At 42.7% G+C, this 20581-nt stretch overlaps 2 protein-coding genes across 5 annotated transcripts in view; both read left to right on the forward strand.

The window, feature by feature from the left end:
* Nucleotides 1-1423: 1423 nt before the first annotated feature.
* On the forward strand, nt 1424-9550 carry LOC133657325 (leucine-rich repeat neuronal protein 1-like). 2 transcript variants are annotated; one of them, XM_062058511.1, is made up of 13 exons: nt 1424-1614; nt 2063-2129; nt 2227-2375; nt 2441-2542; nt 2601-2776; nt 2847-3089; nt 3159-3281; nt 7514-7636; nt 7698-8109; nt 8180-8300; nt 8376-8521; nt 8584-8733; nt 8808-9550. In XM_062058511.1, exons 2-13 carry the CDS (start codon nt 2069-2071, stop codon nt 9231-9233), a joined length of 2232 nt encoding a protein of 743 aa, XP_061914495.1. In that variant the 5' UTR covers nt 1424-1614; nt 2063-2068; the 3' UTR covers nt 9234-9550. The 2 variants fall into 2 exon arrangements, with proteins under 2 accessions (XP_061914495.1, XP_061914504.1); XM_062058520.1 differs by having other exon boundaries at nt 2230-2375.
* A 3356-nt stretch (nt 9551-12906) lies between these two features.
* LOC133657333 (OTU domain-containing protein 5-A-like) overlaps nt 12907-20581 on the forward strand; it is a 47149-nt gene continuing 39474 nt past the window's right edge. The window contains exon 1 of one of the 3 annotated variants that reach the window (XM_062058535.1): nt 12907-13784. In XM_062058535.1, the coding sequence (XP_061914519.1) occupies nt 13200-13784 (585 nt within the window). In that variant the 5' untranslated portion in view covers nt 12907-13199. The remainder of the gene's footprint in view (nt 13785-20581) is intronic. The other 2 variants (XM_062058551.1, XM_062058544.1) reach the window with 2 other exon arrangements.

The following is a 20581-nucleotide window of genomic DNA, read 5'->3' on the forward strand; positions in this document are numbered from 1 at the left end:
ACTCAGCTAACTAAACTATGTCATAGTTTAGTTAGCTGATATAATTCATATAGCAATACAGTCTCACTGCACAGCAGGCCAGCAGTTAGCCGAGTCATTGCGCACAATCCATGTTGAGGCACAACTGAGTGACGTGCCTCAACTGGCTGCTGATCACCGCACCGTCTCTTCTCAGTATTTGAATGGCAAAAGTGAAAATAAAAATAAAAATAATCTAAAACTAGTGAAGTTAAATGGAAATAACTTTAGTATAATCACTGGATACATATAACAATTTAATTAATTTTTTTTTCTTTTTACATTTTTTTTCTTTCCATGATGGCAGGGGAGGCGGGGCCTCCCCTCTAGTGACTGCACGTCACTGATATATATATATATATATATATATATATATATATATATATATATATATATATATATATATATATATATATATATATATATATATATATATATATATATATATATATTTAGAAATTACAGTTTAGAAAAAACAATCCCACTATAATTCCCAGGGATCCAAAAGGGTCCCACCCATTAAAGTTATAAAAAAAAAAGTTTTACTTTCAACCTTTAAATCTCTAAATAAACTTCAGATATATCCGTTGATTAATGTTTTTTTATTTTTTTTTTTTTAATGTTTTTTTTGCTTGTTTTTTCCCTTTTTTTGTCATGGAAAACGTGGTTGTTTTTTTTTCACAACGTGCAATATTTTCCCCAAAAAATATTTTAAAGTGGAACATTTGATTTGAAGTAAATGGAGCCTTAAATATGTCAATAATTCATAATAGAGTCAACATTGCAACTTATTCTTGTTACATTTCACCTTATTTTATTCCACTTTTTGATGTTTTTTTTTTGTAATAGTATTTTTAAATTGTACCACGGATTGTACAAAAATGGCCCCCGGGCCGCACTTTGGACTCCCCTGATCGACAGTCTCCTTTTCTATCAACACAGGCCCACTCGGGGTGGGTAAAGAGTAATAAAAGTGTCAATTGGAGCGGATGTCACTCTTCATCAAGTCAACATTCTTATGTTTACAGGTCCAAGCGTCGCCATGACAACCGAGTGAAGGTCACTGCGGTCGCCATGGCAACCAAATGTCACAAGGAATGATGCTGACAGGGCTGTGATTGGTGGGGGGCGTGGCCAATGCACGTGCATGCTCCTTATGGAGAAATTACATCACTGTGTGGCATGTCCAACAATGACATCATACCTGGTGGTGACGTCATCACTAGTGTTTTTTAGGTGGACTGGTAATCATTATCGTCATCCCTCAGAAGTAAATGATCTCAGTGAAAGTCACGTGGTTCCTATGCCTCCATATCATGCTGGTAAAAAAAAAATGATTGGACACTCGCCCCAGCAGGAGAATCTGGAGCATGACGTAATGCAGCCGAGCTCTCATTGGTCCGCTGCTCGGTGGCACGTGACGCTCCGGGGACCTGACGGAGGACTATGGGGGAGCGCGGCGGGTGCCCGGGTTAACTACGGCACGAGTCGGAGCGCCTTCATTCGGACACCTGAACCGAGCCTCGCCGGTGGACTCTGGTGCGGGTCTCTGATTATCGCTGGCGGGTCCGGTGCAGGCGTGAGCGCGGACGCAAGGTGAGGCGCGCGCAACACAGAAACTCTTTGAAGTGTGTTGGTTTCTGCCGACGGCGCGGGAGAAAAAAAAACAAAACATTCCGCAATGTTCTGGCATCTCGTGACATCGTTCGCTGACATTCATGAATATTCATGAGGATGACTTCGTTATTTATTGACGACATTAAGTTAGCTTATAGTGCTCGTGATGCGTTCGCGGACAGTCTGGGTTGTTACCATGTTTTAAGGCGATTGTTTTCCTCTCCTAGAGAAAAAGTTGTTTACGTAATAACTGCGGCACTGTAGCTTTGGATGTTTCCATGGTAACCAAAGTCCGACTGCTACGGCTCCGGGAAAGCGAAAGTATAAAGTCACGTTAACTCGATTAAGCGACTAATCGGGACCTTCGTTAGTGCGTGGTGTTGCCGCTCCCCCCCTCCCCCAATGATGACGTCACCTCCGTTTACAGTGCATCATGGGACGACGTGTCCTCTTTGTGCTCGGCGCCTTCCTGCTGACGTCATCGCTGCCACCAGGTCCGACATGACGTCACCAAGTGCAGGTGCGGTGGGGAATGCTGGCGTGTTCATGAGAGCGTGTGTGTGCGTGTGCGTGTGCGTGTGCGTGTGGCAGCAGGGGCCGCCGTGGAGTGTCCCGTGCAGTGCGTGTGCGAGACGCGACCGTGGTACACGCCTCAGTCCGTCTTTCAGCAGGCGGTGACCGTGGACTGTAACGAACTCCACTTCAACGACATTCCTGGGAACATCTCCTCCGACACGCAGGTAGGCGCACGCGCGCGCACTCACGCCCGCGGCCTGACGTGAATGTGTGCGTGCGTGCGTGTCAGGTGTTGCTGCTGCAGAGCAACAACATTTCGTCCGTCTCAAGGGAACTTGAACGCCTCACCAACCTGACAGAGCTGGACCTGTCCGAGAACCAGCTGACCCAGGTAGCGCGCGCGCGCGCACGCAGGTGGAGATCAGGACGTGAAGGTGTATGTGTGTCAGGTGCGTGGCGTGGGGGCGTGGTCTCTGGTGACGCTGTACCTGGAGGAGAACCGCATCGAGGAGCTGGATGACGAGAGCCTGAAGAACTTGAGCAGACTGGAGGAACTCTACCTGAACCACAACCGAATCTCCTCCATCACGCCGGGCGCCTTTGTGGGCGTGGCCAACCTGCTGAGGTGCTCCTCCTCCCCGCAGCGGGCGTGGTCTCTCTCCCACCCTCTGACGCCTCCCGTCTTCTCCCCCAAGGCTCCACCTCAACGCCAACCGGCTGGTGGCCGTGGACAGCCGCTGGTTCCAGTCCCTGCCCTCCCTGGAGATCCTGATGCTCGGGGACAACCCAATCCTGGGTCTGGAGGACAACAACTTCCTGCCCTTGTCCCGCCTCCATAGTCTGGTTCTGGCTGGGATGGGACTCACCTCCGTTCCCGCCGCCGCCTTTGTGGGCCTGGACTGCTTGGAGAGTCTGTCCCTGTGCGACAACCGCCTCAGGTGAGAGTAAAACCTGGACCTGGAGTCCTTCCTGGTCCGCTTATTGATTGTCCACCTGTCCTCTGCTAGGTTTGTACCCCAAGACGCTCTAAACCTGCTCCCCAACCTCAAGTTCCTGGACCTCAACCGGAACCCGATGGAAAGATTACAGCAAGGAGACTTTAAGGACATTCAGCATCTTGAGGAGCTCAGGTGACACATGGGCCCTTAAACAATTCAATGTCCTACTGTCTCTAGAGCACCTGAACGCACCACAGACGCTTCAATGTCCTACTCATTTCACAGACTGTGATGTAACCATTGAGCTACTAAGTTGTTAGCTAGCAATACTTCATAATGTACTTCAATGTCCTACTTTGTTGGGTGCACCTGAATGCACCACAGACACTTCAATGTCCTACTCATTTCACAGTCTGTGAAGTAACCATTGAGCCACTAAGTTGTTAGCTAGCAATACTTCATAATGTAATTCAACGTCCTACTGCCTCTAATGCACCACAGACGGTTCAATGTCCTACTCATTTTACAGACTGTGAAGTAACCATTGAGCTACTACGTTGCTAGCTAGCAATACTTTATAATGTACTTCAATGTTCGACTTTGTTGAGTGCACCTAAAGGCACCACAGAGTTGTGAGCTAGCAATACTTCATATTATACTTCAATGTCCTACTTTGTTGGGTGCACCTGAATGCACCACACACACTTCAATGTCCTTCTCATTTCACAGACTGTGAAGTAACCATTGAGCTACTCTGTTGCTGGCTAGCAATACTTCATATTGTATTTCAATGTCCTACTGTTTCTAATGCACCTGAACACACCACATATGCTTCAATGTCCTACTCATTTCACAGACTGTGAAGTAACCATTGAGCTACTAAGTTGCTAGCTAGCAATACTTCATAATGTACGGCACTTCAATGTCCTACTGCCTCTAATGCACTTGAACGCACCACAGACGCTTCAATGTCCTACTCATTTTACAGACCGTGAAGTTACCATTGAGCTACTAAGTTGTTAGCTAGCAATACTTAATAATGTGCTTCAACGTCCGACTTTGTTGAGTGCACCTGAACGCACCACAGACGGTTCAATGTCCTACTTATTTCACAGACTGTGAAGTAACCATTGAGCTACTAAGTTGCTAGCTACCAATACTTCATATTGTACTTCAATTTACTACTGTCTCTAATGCACCTGAATGCACCAGAGACACTTCAATGTCCTACTCATTTCACGGACTGTGAAGTAACCATTAAGCTACTACGTTGCTAGCTAGCAATACTTCATATTGTATTTCAATGATCTACTGTGTTGAGTGCACCTGAACGCACCACATAACTTTTTTCAGTGTCCTACTTATTTCACAGACTGTGAAGTAACCATTGAGCTACCAAGTTGCTAGCTACCAATATTTCATAACGTGTTTCAATGTCCTACTGTCTTCAGTGCACTTGAAGGCACCACAGATGCTTCAATGTCCTACTCAATTCACAGGCGTGAAGGAAACTTTGAGCTACCAAGTTGCTAGCATAGAGATTAATTTGTGTCTTTATTACGAAAGCTTTTTTGACACTGAAATTATTAAACTGAATTTGTTATTTGTTTGAATTTTGTGAATTGAATTTTTTTTTTACATCAAATTGTGCTGACAATTTAATTAGAGTGTTTACAAATTCAGTGTAAAAAAAGTTAAATGTGAAAAAATTCAGTGTATAAAAATGTATTGTATAAAAATTCAGTGTAAAAGAATTAGTGTGAAAAGATTCAGTATTTTAAAATTGAGTGTATAAAAATTGCAGTGGAAAAACTTCAGTGTAAAACAATTCAGGGTATAAAAATTCAGTGTAAAAAAATCAGTGTGAAAAAATTCAGTGTAGAAAAATTCAGTGTAAAACAATTCAGAGTATAAAAATTCAGTGTAAAAAAAAAAAAATCAGTGCTGAAAAATTCAGTGACGGAAAATTTGCTGCTTAAAAAAGCAAGACTGAAGCAATCGATCATGTCTCCGAAGCAGCCAATGAGGTGTCAAGTTTGAGGTCACGTGACACACCTCTGGTCAGTTAACTGGTCTACCTGGGCATAATACAACATAATGAACATTCCAACGTTTGGAATTTGCACTTTTGAGTGACATACGAAGCTTTGCTTCATGCAGACCGGGCACGAACAGAGTGGCGGGGCTTGTTTACGGAGCAGCGAGTGTTCGCAGGAGGCAGAATTCGACAGCAAAGTTCTGCAGAACAGTGATATTCTATCCAATATGTGGATGTTTTTTTACCCTTTGCCTTTATATTTCACCGTGTTTGTTGCATCTTTGTTGCTTTGTCAAACAAAATTGTCTTTCTGAGATTTATTTTAAAAGAAAAGCAAGTATGGAATAAGTGCGTGTTGAGGAAGGAGCGCTTGGTTCTTTTTACACAGAATACAAGGTTGGAGGAAGTAGGTTGAGTTTGGAGAGCACATGACACAACAACAGGGAAGTAAGTATCAACCGTTAAGACCATGGTGCACTGTTAACTGGAATGAAGAAGTCGAGCAACGAGAAGGGAGAAGAGATAGACATACAAAGGTACATAATGTAGATGTTTCCCTTCAAACTTGACACCCCATTGGCTGTTTCTGAGAAAGGATCGATTGCTTCAGTCTCAATTTACCGGAAGTGAGTCTTGCTTTTTGAAGCACTGAATTTTTTCACACTGAATTTTTATATATTGTTTTTTTTTACACTGAATTTTTAACCACTGAATTTTTTACATGGAATTTGTAACCACTGTTTTTTTTACACTGAACATTTATTTACACACAGGCGGATCGGTGCGGCGTCTTCAGTAATGCGGACGCTGTATCGATCCGTTGTGGTGAAGAAGGAGCTGAGCCGGAAGGCAAAGCTCTCAATTTACCGGTCGATCTACGTTCCCATCCTCACCTATGGTCATGAGCTTTGGGTTATGACCGAAAGGACAAGATCACGGGTACAAGCGGCCGAAATGAGTTTCCTCCGCCGGGTGGCGGGGCTCTCCCTTAAAGATAGGGTGAGAAGCTCTGCCATCCGGGGGGAGCTCAAAGTAAAGCCGCTGCTCCTCCACATCGAGAGGAGCCAGATGAGGTGGTTCGGGCATCTGGTCAGGATGCCACCCGAAACCCTCCCTAGGGAGGTGTTTAGGGCACGTCCGACCAGTAGGAGGCCACGGGGAAGACCCAGGACACGTTGGGAAGACTATGTCTCCCGGCTGGCCTGGGAACGCCTCGGGATCCCCCGGGAGGAGCTGGACGAAGTGGCTGGGGAGAGGGAAGTCTGGGCTTCCCTGCTTAAGCTGCTGCCCCCGCGACCCGACCTCGGATAAGCGGAAGAAGATGGATGGATGGATTTATTTACACACTGAATTTTTATACACAAAATTTTTTTACACTTAATTTTCATACAGTGAATTTTAAAACACTGACTTTTTTAACACCAAATTTTTATACACTCATTTTTTTACACTGAATTTGTAACCACTGAATTTTTATACACAAACTTTTTTTACACTTAATTTTTATACACAGAATTTTAAAACACTGACTTTATAAACACTGAATTTTTATACACTGAATTTTTTTACACTGAATTTTTAACCACTGAATTTTTTCCATTGAATTTTTAAACACTGGATATTTTTACACTGAACATTTAAACACATAATTTTTATACACTAAATTTTTACACTTAATTTCCATACACTGAATTTTAAAACAGTCTATCTGTGTTGGCCCTGCGATGAGGTGGCGACTTGTCCAGGTGTACCCCGCTTACCGCCCGAATGCAGCTGAAATAGGCTCCAGCGACCCCGAAAGGGACGAGCAGTAGAAAATGGATGGATGGATGGACTTTTTAAACACTGAATTTATAACCACTTAATTCTTATACACCGATTTTTTTATACACTGAACTTTTAAACACAGAAAAAAAAATTCACACTGAAATTTTTTACATTGAATTTGAACATTGAACTGTATTTTTATACACTGATTTTTTTTTTTTTTTTTACATAGAATTTTTAACCACTGAATTTTTTTCTACACTGAAATTTTAAACACTGAATATTTATACACACTTTTTTTTTTTACACTTAATTTTTATACACTGAATTTTAAAACACAACATTTTAAAACACAACATTATTAAACACATTATTGTCAGCTTTATTTGTTGTGAAAAAGTTCTGTTAAAAAAATTAAAACGCAATCCGCTTATCCGAGATCAGGTCACGGGGGCAGCAGCCTAAGCAGACAAAAAAAATTCAGTGACATAAATTCAGTGTAAAAAAAAAAGCTTTCGTAATAAAAGCACAAATGTACCTCCATAGCTCGCTATAGCGTTGGCCTGCCTCCTTTTGGAGCGGTCCTCTCACTAATTGTGTGTGTGTGTGTGTGTGTCAGTGTGAACAACATGGGCGCTCTTGTGCTGGTGGAAGCTGAGACTTTTCAGAACCTTCCTGGCCTTGTCAAGGTGGACCTGAGCAACAATGCCATCTTGTCTCACCTGCACGCTCGCGCCTTCAGGTGAGTCGGCGGCGACCATTTGACACATCAAAACTGACACTGACACTCTTCCCCCCCTCAGTGGCGTATCTTCCCTGCGCACACTCCTACTCCACAACAGCAGGCTCCGCCTCCTTGCAGGTGATCTGCTGGAGGCCCTCCCCTCCCTGGAGGAGCTGTCCTTGTACTTGGACCCGCTGCGGTGCGACTGCCTCTCCGGGTGGGCTCGTCACCTGGGTAACGAGTCGCACATCAGACTGCTGGAGTCCTCCTCCACGCGCTGCTCGTCCCCGCCCAGCCTGATTGGACGAGAGCTGCGGGAGGTGGCGGCGGCGGCAGGAAGGGGCGGGACCGACGCCTGCCTGCCGCTCATCGACGTCGACTCGTTCGTGTCGGAGCTGAACGCCAGCGCGGGGGAGACCATGACGCTGAAATGTGGCGCTGACGCTGACCCCGCCCCTCAGTTTTATTGGGTGACGCCCACTGGAGACAAGGTGGGTGGGGCCACGCATGTGTCACACAAACGTGAACACAAACGAAGTAACGCTTTTCTCCCTTGCCCAGGTGAGCCCGGAAGCCGCACCAATCACATCCGAGGAGGGGCGGGCCCTGACCCCAGACAGGAAGTACCAGGTGACACATCTGGGCACGCTGGTGATGCAACATGTGGCGCCGTCAGACGCAGGTGAGCACCAAGAGGCGGGCGGCGTCCTGCGCTTGTCGCCATAAATAGGCTAACTAGCTTGTGACGCTCGCGCAGGCGCGTACACCTGTGTGGCGTGGAACGTGGCGGGGGCGGACACAAAGAGCGTGACCGTGTCGGTGGACGCTCCCGGCTCGCCGCGGCTCCCCGGGACGGGGCGAGGCGAGGAAAGGGGCTCCCGCGCTCTGCTGGTTACGGCCAAGGTAGCGTTAGCGTGTGCTAGCGTGTGTTAGCCGTTTAGCTCATGTGCTGACGTCACGTGCAGGCGGTGAACGCACACTCGATGGTGCTGGCGTGGACGTTCGATCCTCGGGGAGGCGGAGCTTCCACCCCGCAGGACACGCCTCTTCCTTTGCCACGCTGGAGCAGCGCCGCCGTGCACATCAACAACGCTCACATCAGCTACACTGCCAAGGTGACCTCCTTTAGCATTAGCATTAGCATCAGCATTCTGCAGGACAAAAAGTCAAAAGTGGTTTTGTCCGGCAGGTTCCCGTCGACGTGCAGGAGTACAACCTGACTCACCTACTTCCTGCCAGCGACTACCACGTCTGCCTCACCGTCGTCGCCGCCCCCTCCTCCCTTGGCCACACCTCCTGCCTCAACGTCACCACCAAGGGGGCGGGCTTCACCGTGGCGCCGGTGCCGTCCCGGTGCAGCGGCGTGGCGCTGGCGGCCGCCACGGGCTCCGTATTCGCCGTGTCCATCATGGCGCTGCTGGTCTTCTACATGGGGCGCCGCCGCACGTCGTTCGCCCCCTCGCTGAAGAAGTACATGCAGCACGTCGCCGCCGCCATCCCGCTGCACGAGTTCCCGCCCCTCATCACGCTGTGGGAGGGCGAGAGTGACAAAGACAAAGAGGGCAGGGCGCCGACAGGAAGCCACATCGACACCACCAAGACGTACACGTGGTGAAAACCTTGTCACGTTGTTGTTAGCGTTATCTCAGACCTGGGGCGGGGGGGCTATTGCATGTTTGCACTCCTTTTTTGGACTTTTGTAGGTCAAACACCGTCGAGCACCGAGTTGTACACGTGATGACGAGGATGAAGAAGAAGAGCGTGAACGTCAACAAAGCTGCAAAGGTTGGCATCGCGTGATGAAGCAGCGCCTCTTGTGGCCACCCGAGGCAACAGCAGCCGTCTTTTTGTACAAAGTTTATATATTTGTATTTAAGTTGCACATTTATGAAGATGATTGTTAGAAGACACAATAAATATGAACACTGAACACATGAATATATTCGTCTATCAGATCAAAAGTAAAACCATTCTAACAAAACCACTGCAGAACAGCGACACCCAGTGGGCATGCGCTGTAATGACTTCCGGGCACCCGGAAGTGTTTCTGTCATAAAAATATTACAAATAAGTATTTTTTTCCAACGCTTAATCAACTTAAAAAATCTATCTGTGAATATAAACTTACATTTTTTCTTTGTTTTATGCTCTTTTTGTCAAAGAAAACATATAAGTTTTAAAAATAGGTCATTTAATTTAATTTACTTTCAACGCTTAAATCTCTAGATCAACTCACATCTATCTGTTGATATATATATATAAAAAAATATGCCCTTTTTGTCAAAGAAAACCCTTTTTTTTTTAAATGACGAAAGACACAAAATATGCAATATTTCCCCCCCCCCCAAAAAAAATATTTTAAAGTAGAATATTTGAAGTAATTGGAAAATAGGTCATAACATATAAGTGTTAAAATAAATCATAACAACTTTGTTTTGTCAAACAAAACCCAGTTTTTTTAATGACAAAGGACACAAAATATGCAATATTCTCCCCCCCCACACCCCCAAATATTGTAAAGTGGAATGTTTGAAATAATTGGAGCCCAAAATAGGGCAATAATTCATAACAACATTGTTTTTATTCACTATATTTCTTTATTATTATTTTTTCTCTTCATTTTTATGACAGTCAAAAAAATCCACTAAAATTCGTAAGAATCCAAAAGTGTCCCATGTTAAAAATAGGTCATTTTATTTAATTTACTTTCAACACTTAAATCTCTTGATCAACTTCACAACTATCTGTGGATATAAAATACAAAATATTTTTTATGTCCTTTTTGTCAAAGAAAACTCTTTTTTTTTAATGACAAAAGACACAAAATATGCAATATTTTCCCCAAAAAATATTTTTAAGTGGAATATTTGATGTAAAGTAACTGGAGCCTAAAATAGGTCAATAATTCATAACATTGATTTTGATTGATTTATTATTTTTTAAGCAATGACAGTTAAAAAAAATCTCACTAACATTATTGGGTATCCAAAAGGGTTCCACTCTTAAAAGTGTTCAAAAAAAGTATTTTTTAAAAAAACTTTCAACGCATAAATCTGTATCTCAACTTCAGATGTATTTGTCCATTATAATTTTATTTTTTTAAATGTTTTTTTGCTTGTTTTCATGCCCTTTTTGTTGTAAAACATATTTATATTTTTATAGTAGACACACAAGATATGCAATATCTTCCCCTTAAATATATTACAAAGTGAGATAGGCTCCAGCGACCCTGAAAGGGACAAGCGGTAGGAAATGGATGGATGGAATATTTGATGTGAAGTAATTGGAACCTCCTATAAATAGGTCAATAATTCATAACAACATTGATTTTGATGCATTATTATTTTTTGAGCAATGACAGTTTTAAAGAAAAAACAGCCTTTGTGTTATTAGAGTCAACATTGCAACTTTTTCGCGTCACATTTCATTTGTTTGCTCTTTCATTCCACTTTTTTTTTGCAACAGCATTTTTAGAATGTGCCGCAAATGTATAGCTGTAGGCCGCAAATGGCCCCCGGGCCACACTTTGTGGACACCACCGGTTTATGCCAAAACATTAATAACCACTTTAAAAACTGAAGCAAAGATCAGTTGAGCATTTTCTTCTAGAACACAGGAGTCCTTTAAAGTGAGTTTCAAATCGTCACGTGATCATAGTCCATGTTTTTAATCATTATTATTACTTTTGTAAGTGTTATCTGGATAAAATGTTTGCTTTTTTAAAAAAAAATGTAAACTGTTGTATTTATTAAAAAAAAGAAAAAAGAAAAAAACAGCCTTTGCGTTATTAGAGTCAACATTGCAACTTTTTCACGTCACATTTCACTTGTTTGCTCTTTTATTCCACTTTTTTTTTTGCAACAGTATTTTTAGAATGTGCCGCAAATTTGTAGCTGTAGGCCGCAAATAGCCCCCGGGCCACACTTTGGACACCACCGGTTTATGCCAAGACATTAATAACAACTTAAAAAACTGAAGCGCTGGATAGCAAAGATCAGAGGTCAGTTGAGCATCTTCTTCTAGAACAGGGGTCCCCAAACTTTTTGACTCGGGGGCCGCATTGGGTTAAAACAATTTGGCCGGGCTGTACATAATATGCATATATATATATATATATATATATATATATATATATATATATATATATATATATATATATATATATATATATATATATATATATATATATATATATATATATATATATATATGTATATATATATATATATATATACATATATATATATACATATATATATATACATATATATATACATATATATATATACATATATATATACATATATATATACATATATATATACATATATATATACATATATATATATACATATATATATATATATATATACATATATATATATATATATATATATATGTATATATATTAGATATATATACATATATATATATATATATATATATATATGTATATATATTAGATATATATACAGTATATTATATATATATATTAGATATATATAGCGCACTTTCCGCGCGCGATGATGTCACGTTATCGATGAGAAAATGCATTTTTAGACAATATGATTTGCCTGAGCGGCTAGGAGACACCGTGAGTAGCAAGCGGTACAAAGTAGATAAGAAAAAAAAATATATATATATATATATATATATATATATATATATATATTTTTTATACTTGGGACTTCGCGGGCCTGATTTTGGACGCTGTAGCCGTAGTTTGGGGACTCCTGTTCTAGAACACAGGAGTCCTTTAAAGTGAGTTTCAAATCAGTACCATCACGTGATCATAGTCCATGTTTTTAATCACTGATATTAAGATTAAGATTAAAGATTAAAGTACCAATGATTGTCACACACACACTAGATGTGGTGAAATTTGTCCTCTGCATTTGACCCTTCCCCTTGGGGAGCAGTGGGCAGCAGTGGCGCTGCGCCCGGGAATCATTTTGGTGATTTAACCCCCAACTCCAACCCTTGATGCTGAGTGCCAAGCAGGGAGGTAATGGGTCCCATTTTTATAGTCTTTGGTATGACTCGGCTGGGATTTGAACTCCAACCTACCGATATTACTTTTGTAACTGATATCTGGATGAAATGTTTGCATTTGTTTTTTTTTAGCTATTTTATTTATTTAAAAAAATACGTTTGAAAATGTTTTTTTTATTAATTAATGTTTTTTTTTTCTTTAATACAATGTTTGCATCCGTGTGGAAGAAACTACAAAAAGAAGTTTCTTTGTAGGCGCGGTGGCAACAGAAGCGACGTCGTGACGTCAGCACGCCGGCCTGACCCGGAAGTGACGTCAGCAGGCCGTCAGACTGTGTTGATGTTTTGTGCTCAAGCTCTCGACCGGGAAGACGAGACGGTTTTTTTCTTTTTTTCTTCTTGTTTGTGGCTTCGGCGTCCAAAAACATCGACGAGGATCTTCGTCCCGTTCGCTGCTTCTTCCTCCACGACGTTAGCTCCATGTTTAGCGGCTAGCGGCCCGACAGCAGGCCCGAAGCAGCGAATCTTTTGATCCAAAAAGGCAGGACTCGTCGCCCTCTGGCCCCCCTCCCTCCCTCCCCGCACCACCATGACGATCCTGCCCAAAAAGAAGCCCAGCTCGGGGGTCGGGGGAGCGGATCACGCCGATGACAGCGACCGGCGGAGCGGAGCGGACTCTCACCAGCACCCGCACCCGCACGCGGGGAGGACCGGAGCTCGGCCGCGGGCTTCGCCTCCGCCGTGGTCTTACCAGCCCGCGCCGCCCTCGGCTAGGGACGAGCGGCGGAGCATCGAGGCGAGCTCGCGGCCGCAGCAGGCCTCTCCGCCGCCTGGCGGCTCCGTGGCCTCCGTGGCGCCCGGCGACGTCCGGGACAGTGGCGGCATGGTAGCGACCTCTCGCGGGGACCTGGTCGTGCAGGCCGGCGTCGTGGGCTGCGGAGGGAGCATCGGCGGCTGCTGCTCCGGGCCCGGGCTAAGCAAGAGGCGGCGGCAGGCGGGCACCTGCTCCGGCGCCGTGGTGGCAGCGCTGGCCGGAGGGGGCCAGCCCGGCGTGAGCGTCCCCGGCGGGGTGGGATCCAGCAAGGAGCAGGACGAGGGAGCCGGCAACAACAGCGAGGACGAGTACGAGAACGCCGCCCGCTTGCAGGCCGTGGACCCGGCTACCGCCGAGCAGGTGAGGCTGGGGGTGAGAGGGCACTTCTTCATGTGGGTCACGCCAGTCACGTGGTTGTAATTTACAAGCTTGTTTGATGATGTTTCCTAAAAAAAAAAAAAAATTACCGTATGTATCATGCAGAAAATCACAATGTTATCATAACAATAATAATCTGTAACAGGGTCAAACTGTGGCCATCATAAAACAACTTGAAGTTAACTGCAGACTGAGTAAAATTTAAATCAGATTATTAATAACGTGACGAAGGTGAGCGCTTCTAACTATCTATAACAAGCATAATTAACAGTGCAATACATTTTAAAGGTGCAATATACACATCACATCTTTCATATCATCGACAGTATTACCGGTTTTCTACATTTTTTTCTCTTCATAACATGGTCACTACTGCCTGGTTTCTCTTGTTATATTCCTATTTTTACTGTTGTATTTTTATTCTAATTGTTACTTTTAATTTTTTATTCTTATTGTTATATTTTCTATTTTATTTCCATTTATACCTCCATTATTTACTTTTTAAATTATTTTTAAATTTATTTCAAATCCGTACACTTGCTGGAATTTTAATTTTCCTGAGGGAACTCTCCTGAAGAAAAAAAAAAAGATGACTAATTAGGCATTTTGTCACTTAAACTAGTGTTTTTCAACCACTGTGTCGTGGGAGATGATCTAATTTCGCCTATTTGGGTTAAAAATATTTTTTGCAAACCAGTAATTATCCATCCATCCATCCCTTGTCCCGATAATCTGCAAATTATGTGTTGTTGTTGAGTGTCGGTGCTGTCTAGAGCTCGTCAGAGTAACCGTGTAATACTCTTCCATATCAGTAGGTCGGCAGCCAGTAGCTAATTGCTTTGTAGATGTCGGGAACAGCGGGAGGCAGCGTGCAGGTAAAAAGGTGTCTAATGCTTAAACCAAAAATAAACAAAAGGTGAGTGTCCCTAAGAAAAGGCATTGAAGCTTAGGGAAGGCTATGCAGAACGAAACTAAAACTGAACTGGCTACAAAGTAAACAAAAACAGAATGCTGGACGACAGCAAAGACTTACTGTGGAGCAAAGACGGCGTCCACAAAGTACATTCAAACATGACATGACAATCAACAATGTCACCACAAAGAAGGATAAAAACAACTGAAATATTCTTGATTGCTAAAACAAAGTAGATGCGGGAAATATCGCTCAAAGGAAGACATGAAACTGCTACAGGAAAATACCAAAAAAAGAGAAAAAGCCACCAAAATAGGAGTGCAAGACAAGAACTAAAACACTACACACAGGAAAACACCGAACAACTCCAAATAAGTCACGGTGTGATGTGACAGGTGGTGACAGTACACCTACTTTGAGACAAGAGCTACAGTGATGCATGGTTGGTTATGGTTTAAATTCATATCCAACAACTGCGACAACAACTTTTTACTGTCAACTGAGTTTCGTTTTTTAATTATTTCTGCTAATGGTGTGCCTCCGGATTTTTTCAACGCAAAAAATGTGCCTTGGCTCAAAAAAGGTTGAAAAACAATGACTTAAACCACAACGTTTTGTTTTAAATAGATGTACAGTAAACCCATGTTTATCTCCATTATTAGTTCTAGGCTTGACTGTGGAAAATGAATTTCAACAAAGTAGGAATTATTAGACTTAGACAAACAGAGAATTACATAAACTTTACTGATCCACAAGGGAAATTGTTCCACACAGTAGCTCAGTTACAAAGGATGGAAAGTGTAAGGATGGAAAGGATAATGCAGGTATAAAGTAGACAAAACATTTACCGTAGTAGCAATATAAAATAAAACATATGTAATATTTACATATTATACATACAGTATATGATATATACTGATGTATTATATTATATTGTCTTTTTATATAATTTATCCAATATATAACAATTACCATGTACAATATTACTGTATATGGAGAAAATTATAACTGGGGATCTGAACACAGATATTCAACGCAAAGATGCGCCTGTCTTCAGATCCTTCAGCAAGTTTTGTAATCTGCACGGTCTTTCCCAGCTAATAGCGCTACCCACAAGGGTGTGTGATTCCACCCAATCAACCATAGATCTCATTCTCACTTCAGACCGGCCTAAAATAAAAAATAGTGGGGTCATGATCTGTGGTCTTAGCGACCACTATCTAACCTTCTGCACCCGTAAAATAGCTAAACCTAAAGCCAATGGCCACATAACAGCCCAATCCAGATCCCTCAAAAAATACTCCAATGACAATTTCAATTCAAAATTAGATGAGTGGGACTGGTCCCCTGTGCTCGCGAGCAACCTGGTCGATGTTGCTTGGGATCGCTTCAAAACGGCGTTCCTAAAGATACTAAATGACATGGCTCCCGTGAAAACAGTCAGGATCAAAGCCCGCTCGGAACCATGGATGAATCCGGACCTATTAGCTGCCATAAAAGACAGAGACAGGAAATACTCTGAATACCAAAAATGTAAAACAGAAGTAGATAAACAACCCAATAATATCAACCTCAAATTACTCCTTTCAACTCTCAAAAAGCAATGCAATAAATTAAGAAATAAGTCAACCAACCTGACTAAATCCTTAAAAAAAATTTACATTAACGACAAAATAGAGGAAAACACAAATAAGCCACGTGAGCTCTGGAAAATTCTCAACAACCAGCTTCCTGGTTGCAGCCAGAAACTTAAAACAAGACTCACCAACATCAGCATCAAGGAGGGTGACTCCCTCATTACAGACAAAATGGAGGTAGCTAGCAGACTTAACATCTTTTTCACCAGCATAGCTGCAACTCTTGTCAACAAGCTGTCCCACCACTCTGGTCGCTTTGGTGTAGAACACATTAAAGCCTTCTACAGAAAGCTAGGAGTATCCAACGATGATTTCAAATTAGAAATGGTCACAGCTGATGAGGTGTTTAAAAAATTGAGCGCGCTCCACCCTAACAAGGCCACCGGCCTTGATAATATTCCCTCCAGATTCCTCAGGGACTCTGCCTCCATCATTGCCCCGATCATCACGCACATAATAAACCTATCAATTACACAAGGCCAAGTACCAAAAGATTTTAAGATAGCAAGAGTAACTCCCCTCTTTAAAAAAGGAAGCAAATTGGAACCTGGCAACTACCGACCTGTTTCTATTCTCAGTTCCGTTTCGAAAGTAATGGAGAAAATAGTTTATGAACAGGTCGACAGTTACCTTGCCACTAATAAACTCATGTACAAATTCCAATCCGGCTTCAGAACTAACCACTCCACTGACACATGCCTTCTCCATCTGACCGACCACATCAAACATGAGGTGGACGCAGGCAAATACTGCGGCATGGTCATGCTGGACCTTCAGAAGGCCTTTGACACCGTTAACCACGCTATACTGTTGGATAAGCTCAGAGCAATCGGATTTAACAAAACCTCATGGAGCTGGATGCAATCTTACTTGGAGGAGAGGGAGCAGGTGGTAGAGGTGAACGGCACCGTGTCCCCCCACCTCTCGGTGAGCTGTGGAGTCCCCCAAGGCAGTATATTGGGACCTTTACTGTTCCTAATATACATAAACGACATGTCATCGGCATGCGACTGTGAATTGTTTTTGTTTGCGGATGACTCTGCCTTGCTGGTATCCGGCAAGGACAAGTCACAGGTGGAGAAAATCCTCAGTGCTGAGCTCTGTAGAACTTGCACCTGGCTCGCTGACAACAAGCTATCCATACACTTGGGTAAAACAGAATCCATCCTGTTTGGGTCCCACATCAAACTTAAGAAAGTCAATGACTTCACCATAAAAGTAGGTGACATTGTTATCACCAGGAAAGATGAGGTCACCTACCTAGGTTCCATTCTAGAGGCTAACCTTTCCTGTGATAAAATGGCAACCAAGGTAATCAAAAAGGTTAACCAACGAATGAGATTTCTCTACAGAATTTCCTCTCTGGTCAACAAAAGCACCTTGAGGATTCTGGCGGGAACTCTCGTTCAACCCTTTTTCGATTACGCATGCACCTCCTGGTACCCTAGCACCTCCAAAACCCTCAAATCTAAACTCCAAACATCTCAGAACAAGCTAGTCAGGTTACTTCTAGACCTCCACCCCAGATCCCACCTCACTCCTACCCACTTCTCTAAAGTGGGCTGGCTCAAGGTGGAGGACAGAGTTAAACAACTTGCACTGAGCCTAGTCTATAAAATCCGCTACACCTCCCTGATACAGAAGTACATGTCAAAACTACTTCCTTAACGTAAATGACCGCCATAACCACAACACCAGGGGGTGCTCCACTAACCACGTTAAACCCAGATTCCGAACTAACAAAGGTCTTAACTCATTCTCTTTCTATGCCACATCAATGTGGAATGCGCTCCCAACAGGTATAAAAGAAAGGGCATCTCTATCCTCCTTCAAAACCGCAATAAAAGTTCACCTCCAGGCAGCTACAACCCTAAACTAACACCCTCCCCGGATTGCTAATAATCAAATGTAAACAATCAAATGCAGATACTTTTTCTTTTTCTTATGCCTTCTGATCTCTCTCTCTCTCTCTCTCTCTCTCTCTCTCTCTCTCTCTCTCTCTCTCTCTCTCTCTCTCTCTCTCTCTCTCTCTCTCTCTCTCTCTCTCTATGTCCACTACTTGATGTCCATACCCCCCCCCCTCCACACCCCTGATTGTAAATAATGTAAATAACTCAATGTGATTATCTTATGTGATGACTGTATTATGATGATAGTATATATATGATAGTATATATCTGTATCATGAATCAATTTAAGTGGACCCCGACTTAAACAAGTTGAAAAACTTATTCGGGTGTTACCATTTAGTGGTCAATTGTACGGAATATGTACTTCACTGTGCAACCTACTAATAAAAGTCTCAATCAATCAATCAATCAATGTAACAGCTGCAGCATAAAATGGAGAGTAGATCTAGCAGAAACTATACATTATAAACAAAGAGAGGTGGCTAACATAGAAGGTGTCAGGTAATAGACAGATATCGTCTATTGCTGTATGGCGAGTGATTATACAGCTGGATGGAGTGCGGAATGAAGGAGTTCTTGAATCGAACACTGTGGGAACGAAGCTGAAGGAGCCTGTTGGAGTATGAGCGCCGCTGTCCCTCAATTGTCTGGTGGAGTGGGTGGGCAGGATTGCCCATGATGGCGAGCAGTTTGTCCAGTGTCCTCCTGTTCCTCACTGACACAAACGCCTCAAACTGCGTGCCAATGGTTTGGCCGGCTTTCCGGATCAGTTTGTCAATCCGGTTTAAGTCCCTTTTGCTGGTGCTGCTCCCCCAACAAACCACTGCAAAGTACAGGGCACTGACCACAACAGACTGATAAAAGATCTCCAACAGCTTGCTGCACACATTAAAGGACCTAAGCTTCCTCAGGAAAAAGAGTCCGCTCATGCCCTTCTTGTATACAGCTTTGCTGTTGTCTTTCCAGTCCAGTCTGCTGTTCAAGTGGACTCCCGGGTACTTGTACTGCCCCACTAGTGCCACCTCCCGGCCCTGGATCTTGATGGGCTCCACAGGGGTCATTCTATTCTTGAAGTCGATGACCAGCTCCTTGGTCTTGTCCACAAATATTAATTCTAAATCAAATATTTGTATAGCTAGGATAATTAAAAAAACAAAACTGTTTACCACCTTCTAAATACTTTTAAAACATAATTAGAGCCCCGTAGACATGAAATAACACCCGCAGTGTCACCTTTACACTTTTTTATTTTAATATAATAATGTTGCGAGCAGCGCGGTGGCGCTCGTACCTCACAGCGAGAAGGTCCCGGGTTCGATTCGTGTCTTTCTGTGTGGAGTTTGCATGTTTTCTCCGGGTAAGACTGCCTCCGAAGGCTGATTGGCGACACTAAAAATGTGTGTTGGCCCTGCGATGAGCTGGCGACTTGTCCAGGGTGCACCCCGCCTTCCGCCCGAGTGCAGCTGGGATAGGCTCCAGCTTAGCTCCAAACCCCGAGAGGGACAAGCAGTAGAGGATGGATAGTAATGTTGCATGAGGAAAAATGCAAATTGATTGGTTTGGTTTCATCTAGCGGCCAGTAATACTCGAGTATTTATATTTTCAGTACATTTAGACATTTTATACGCTTGTAAATGTTTGATTTAGGCAAAACATCTATAAGATAGGCTTTAAAAATACGAAAAAAAGAATCAACTGTCTGTTATTAGCATATATATTTTTTAACAAAATAAAAACATAGCAAAATGGCCACCACTAGCGTTGACTTTTCAGTGTGCGTATGTTTCCTTGGTGGAAAACATGTGGACACCCCTGATCTAGAGACTAAAAATAACCACTCTTTGTTTTCACGTAGACCGAGGGCTTGGCGATACGACTGAAAACTGTATCTGTGTTTTATACGGTCGATATCAATAGTTATTGATATTTTTTATGACCTAAAATAAGGAGGAGGAGAAAGGTATCTTAGATATGAACGTTTTTACTTAAAATGTGACCTTTCTCTGATTAGAATCCCATCAGCTATCAAGGCAGAAACAAAATGTCAACAAAAGCATGGAAAATGTAAACAAAATATTTAAAATAAGCTCTTAAAATGAATCTGCACGGATCTACTCTCTATTTTATGCTGCAGCTGTTACATATACTGTAATATTGTACATGGTAGTTGTTGTATATTGTATATATTATATAAAAATATAATATAATATATCAGCATATATCATATACTGTATATATCATATACTGTATATATAATATGTAAATATTACATATTTGTTATATTTTATATTGCTACTACGGTACATTTTTAGTCTACTT

Source organism: Entelurus aequoreus, linkage group LG01, assembly GCF_033978785.1.
Source record: "Entelurus aequoreus isolate RoL-2023_Sb linkage group LG01, RoL_Eaeq_v1.1, whole genome shotgun sequence".
In the NCBI taxonomy this organism is placed as follows: domain Eukaryota; kingdom Metazoa; phylum Chordata; class Actinopteri; order Syngnathiformes; family Syngnathidae; genus Entelurus; species Entelurus aequoreus.

Bases quoted from the DNA above. Each gene is read 5' to 3' on its own strand.
- LOC133657325 (XM_062058511.1), top strand. From the start codon at position 2,069: ATGGGACGACGTGTCCTCTTTGTGCTCGGCGCCTTCCTGCTGACGTCA. The intron at 2,130-2,226 runs GTCCGACATGAC...TGCGTGTGGCAG, and splicing joins GACGTCATCGCTGCCACCAG to CAGGGGCCGCCGTGGAGTGT. The intron at 3,282-7,513 runs GTGACACATGGG...TGTGTGTGTCAG, and splicing joins CAGCATCTTGAGGAGCTCAG to TGTGAACAACATGGGCGCTC.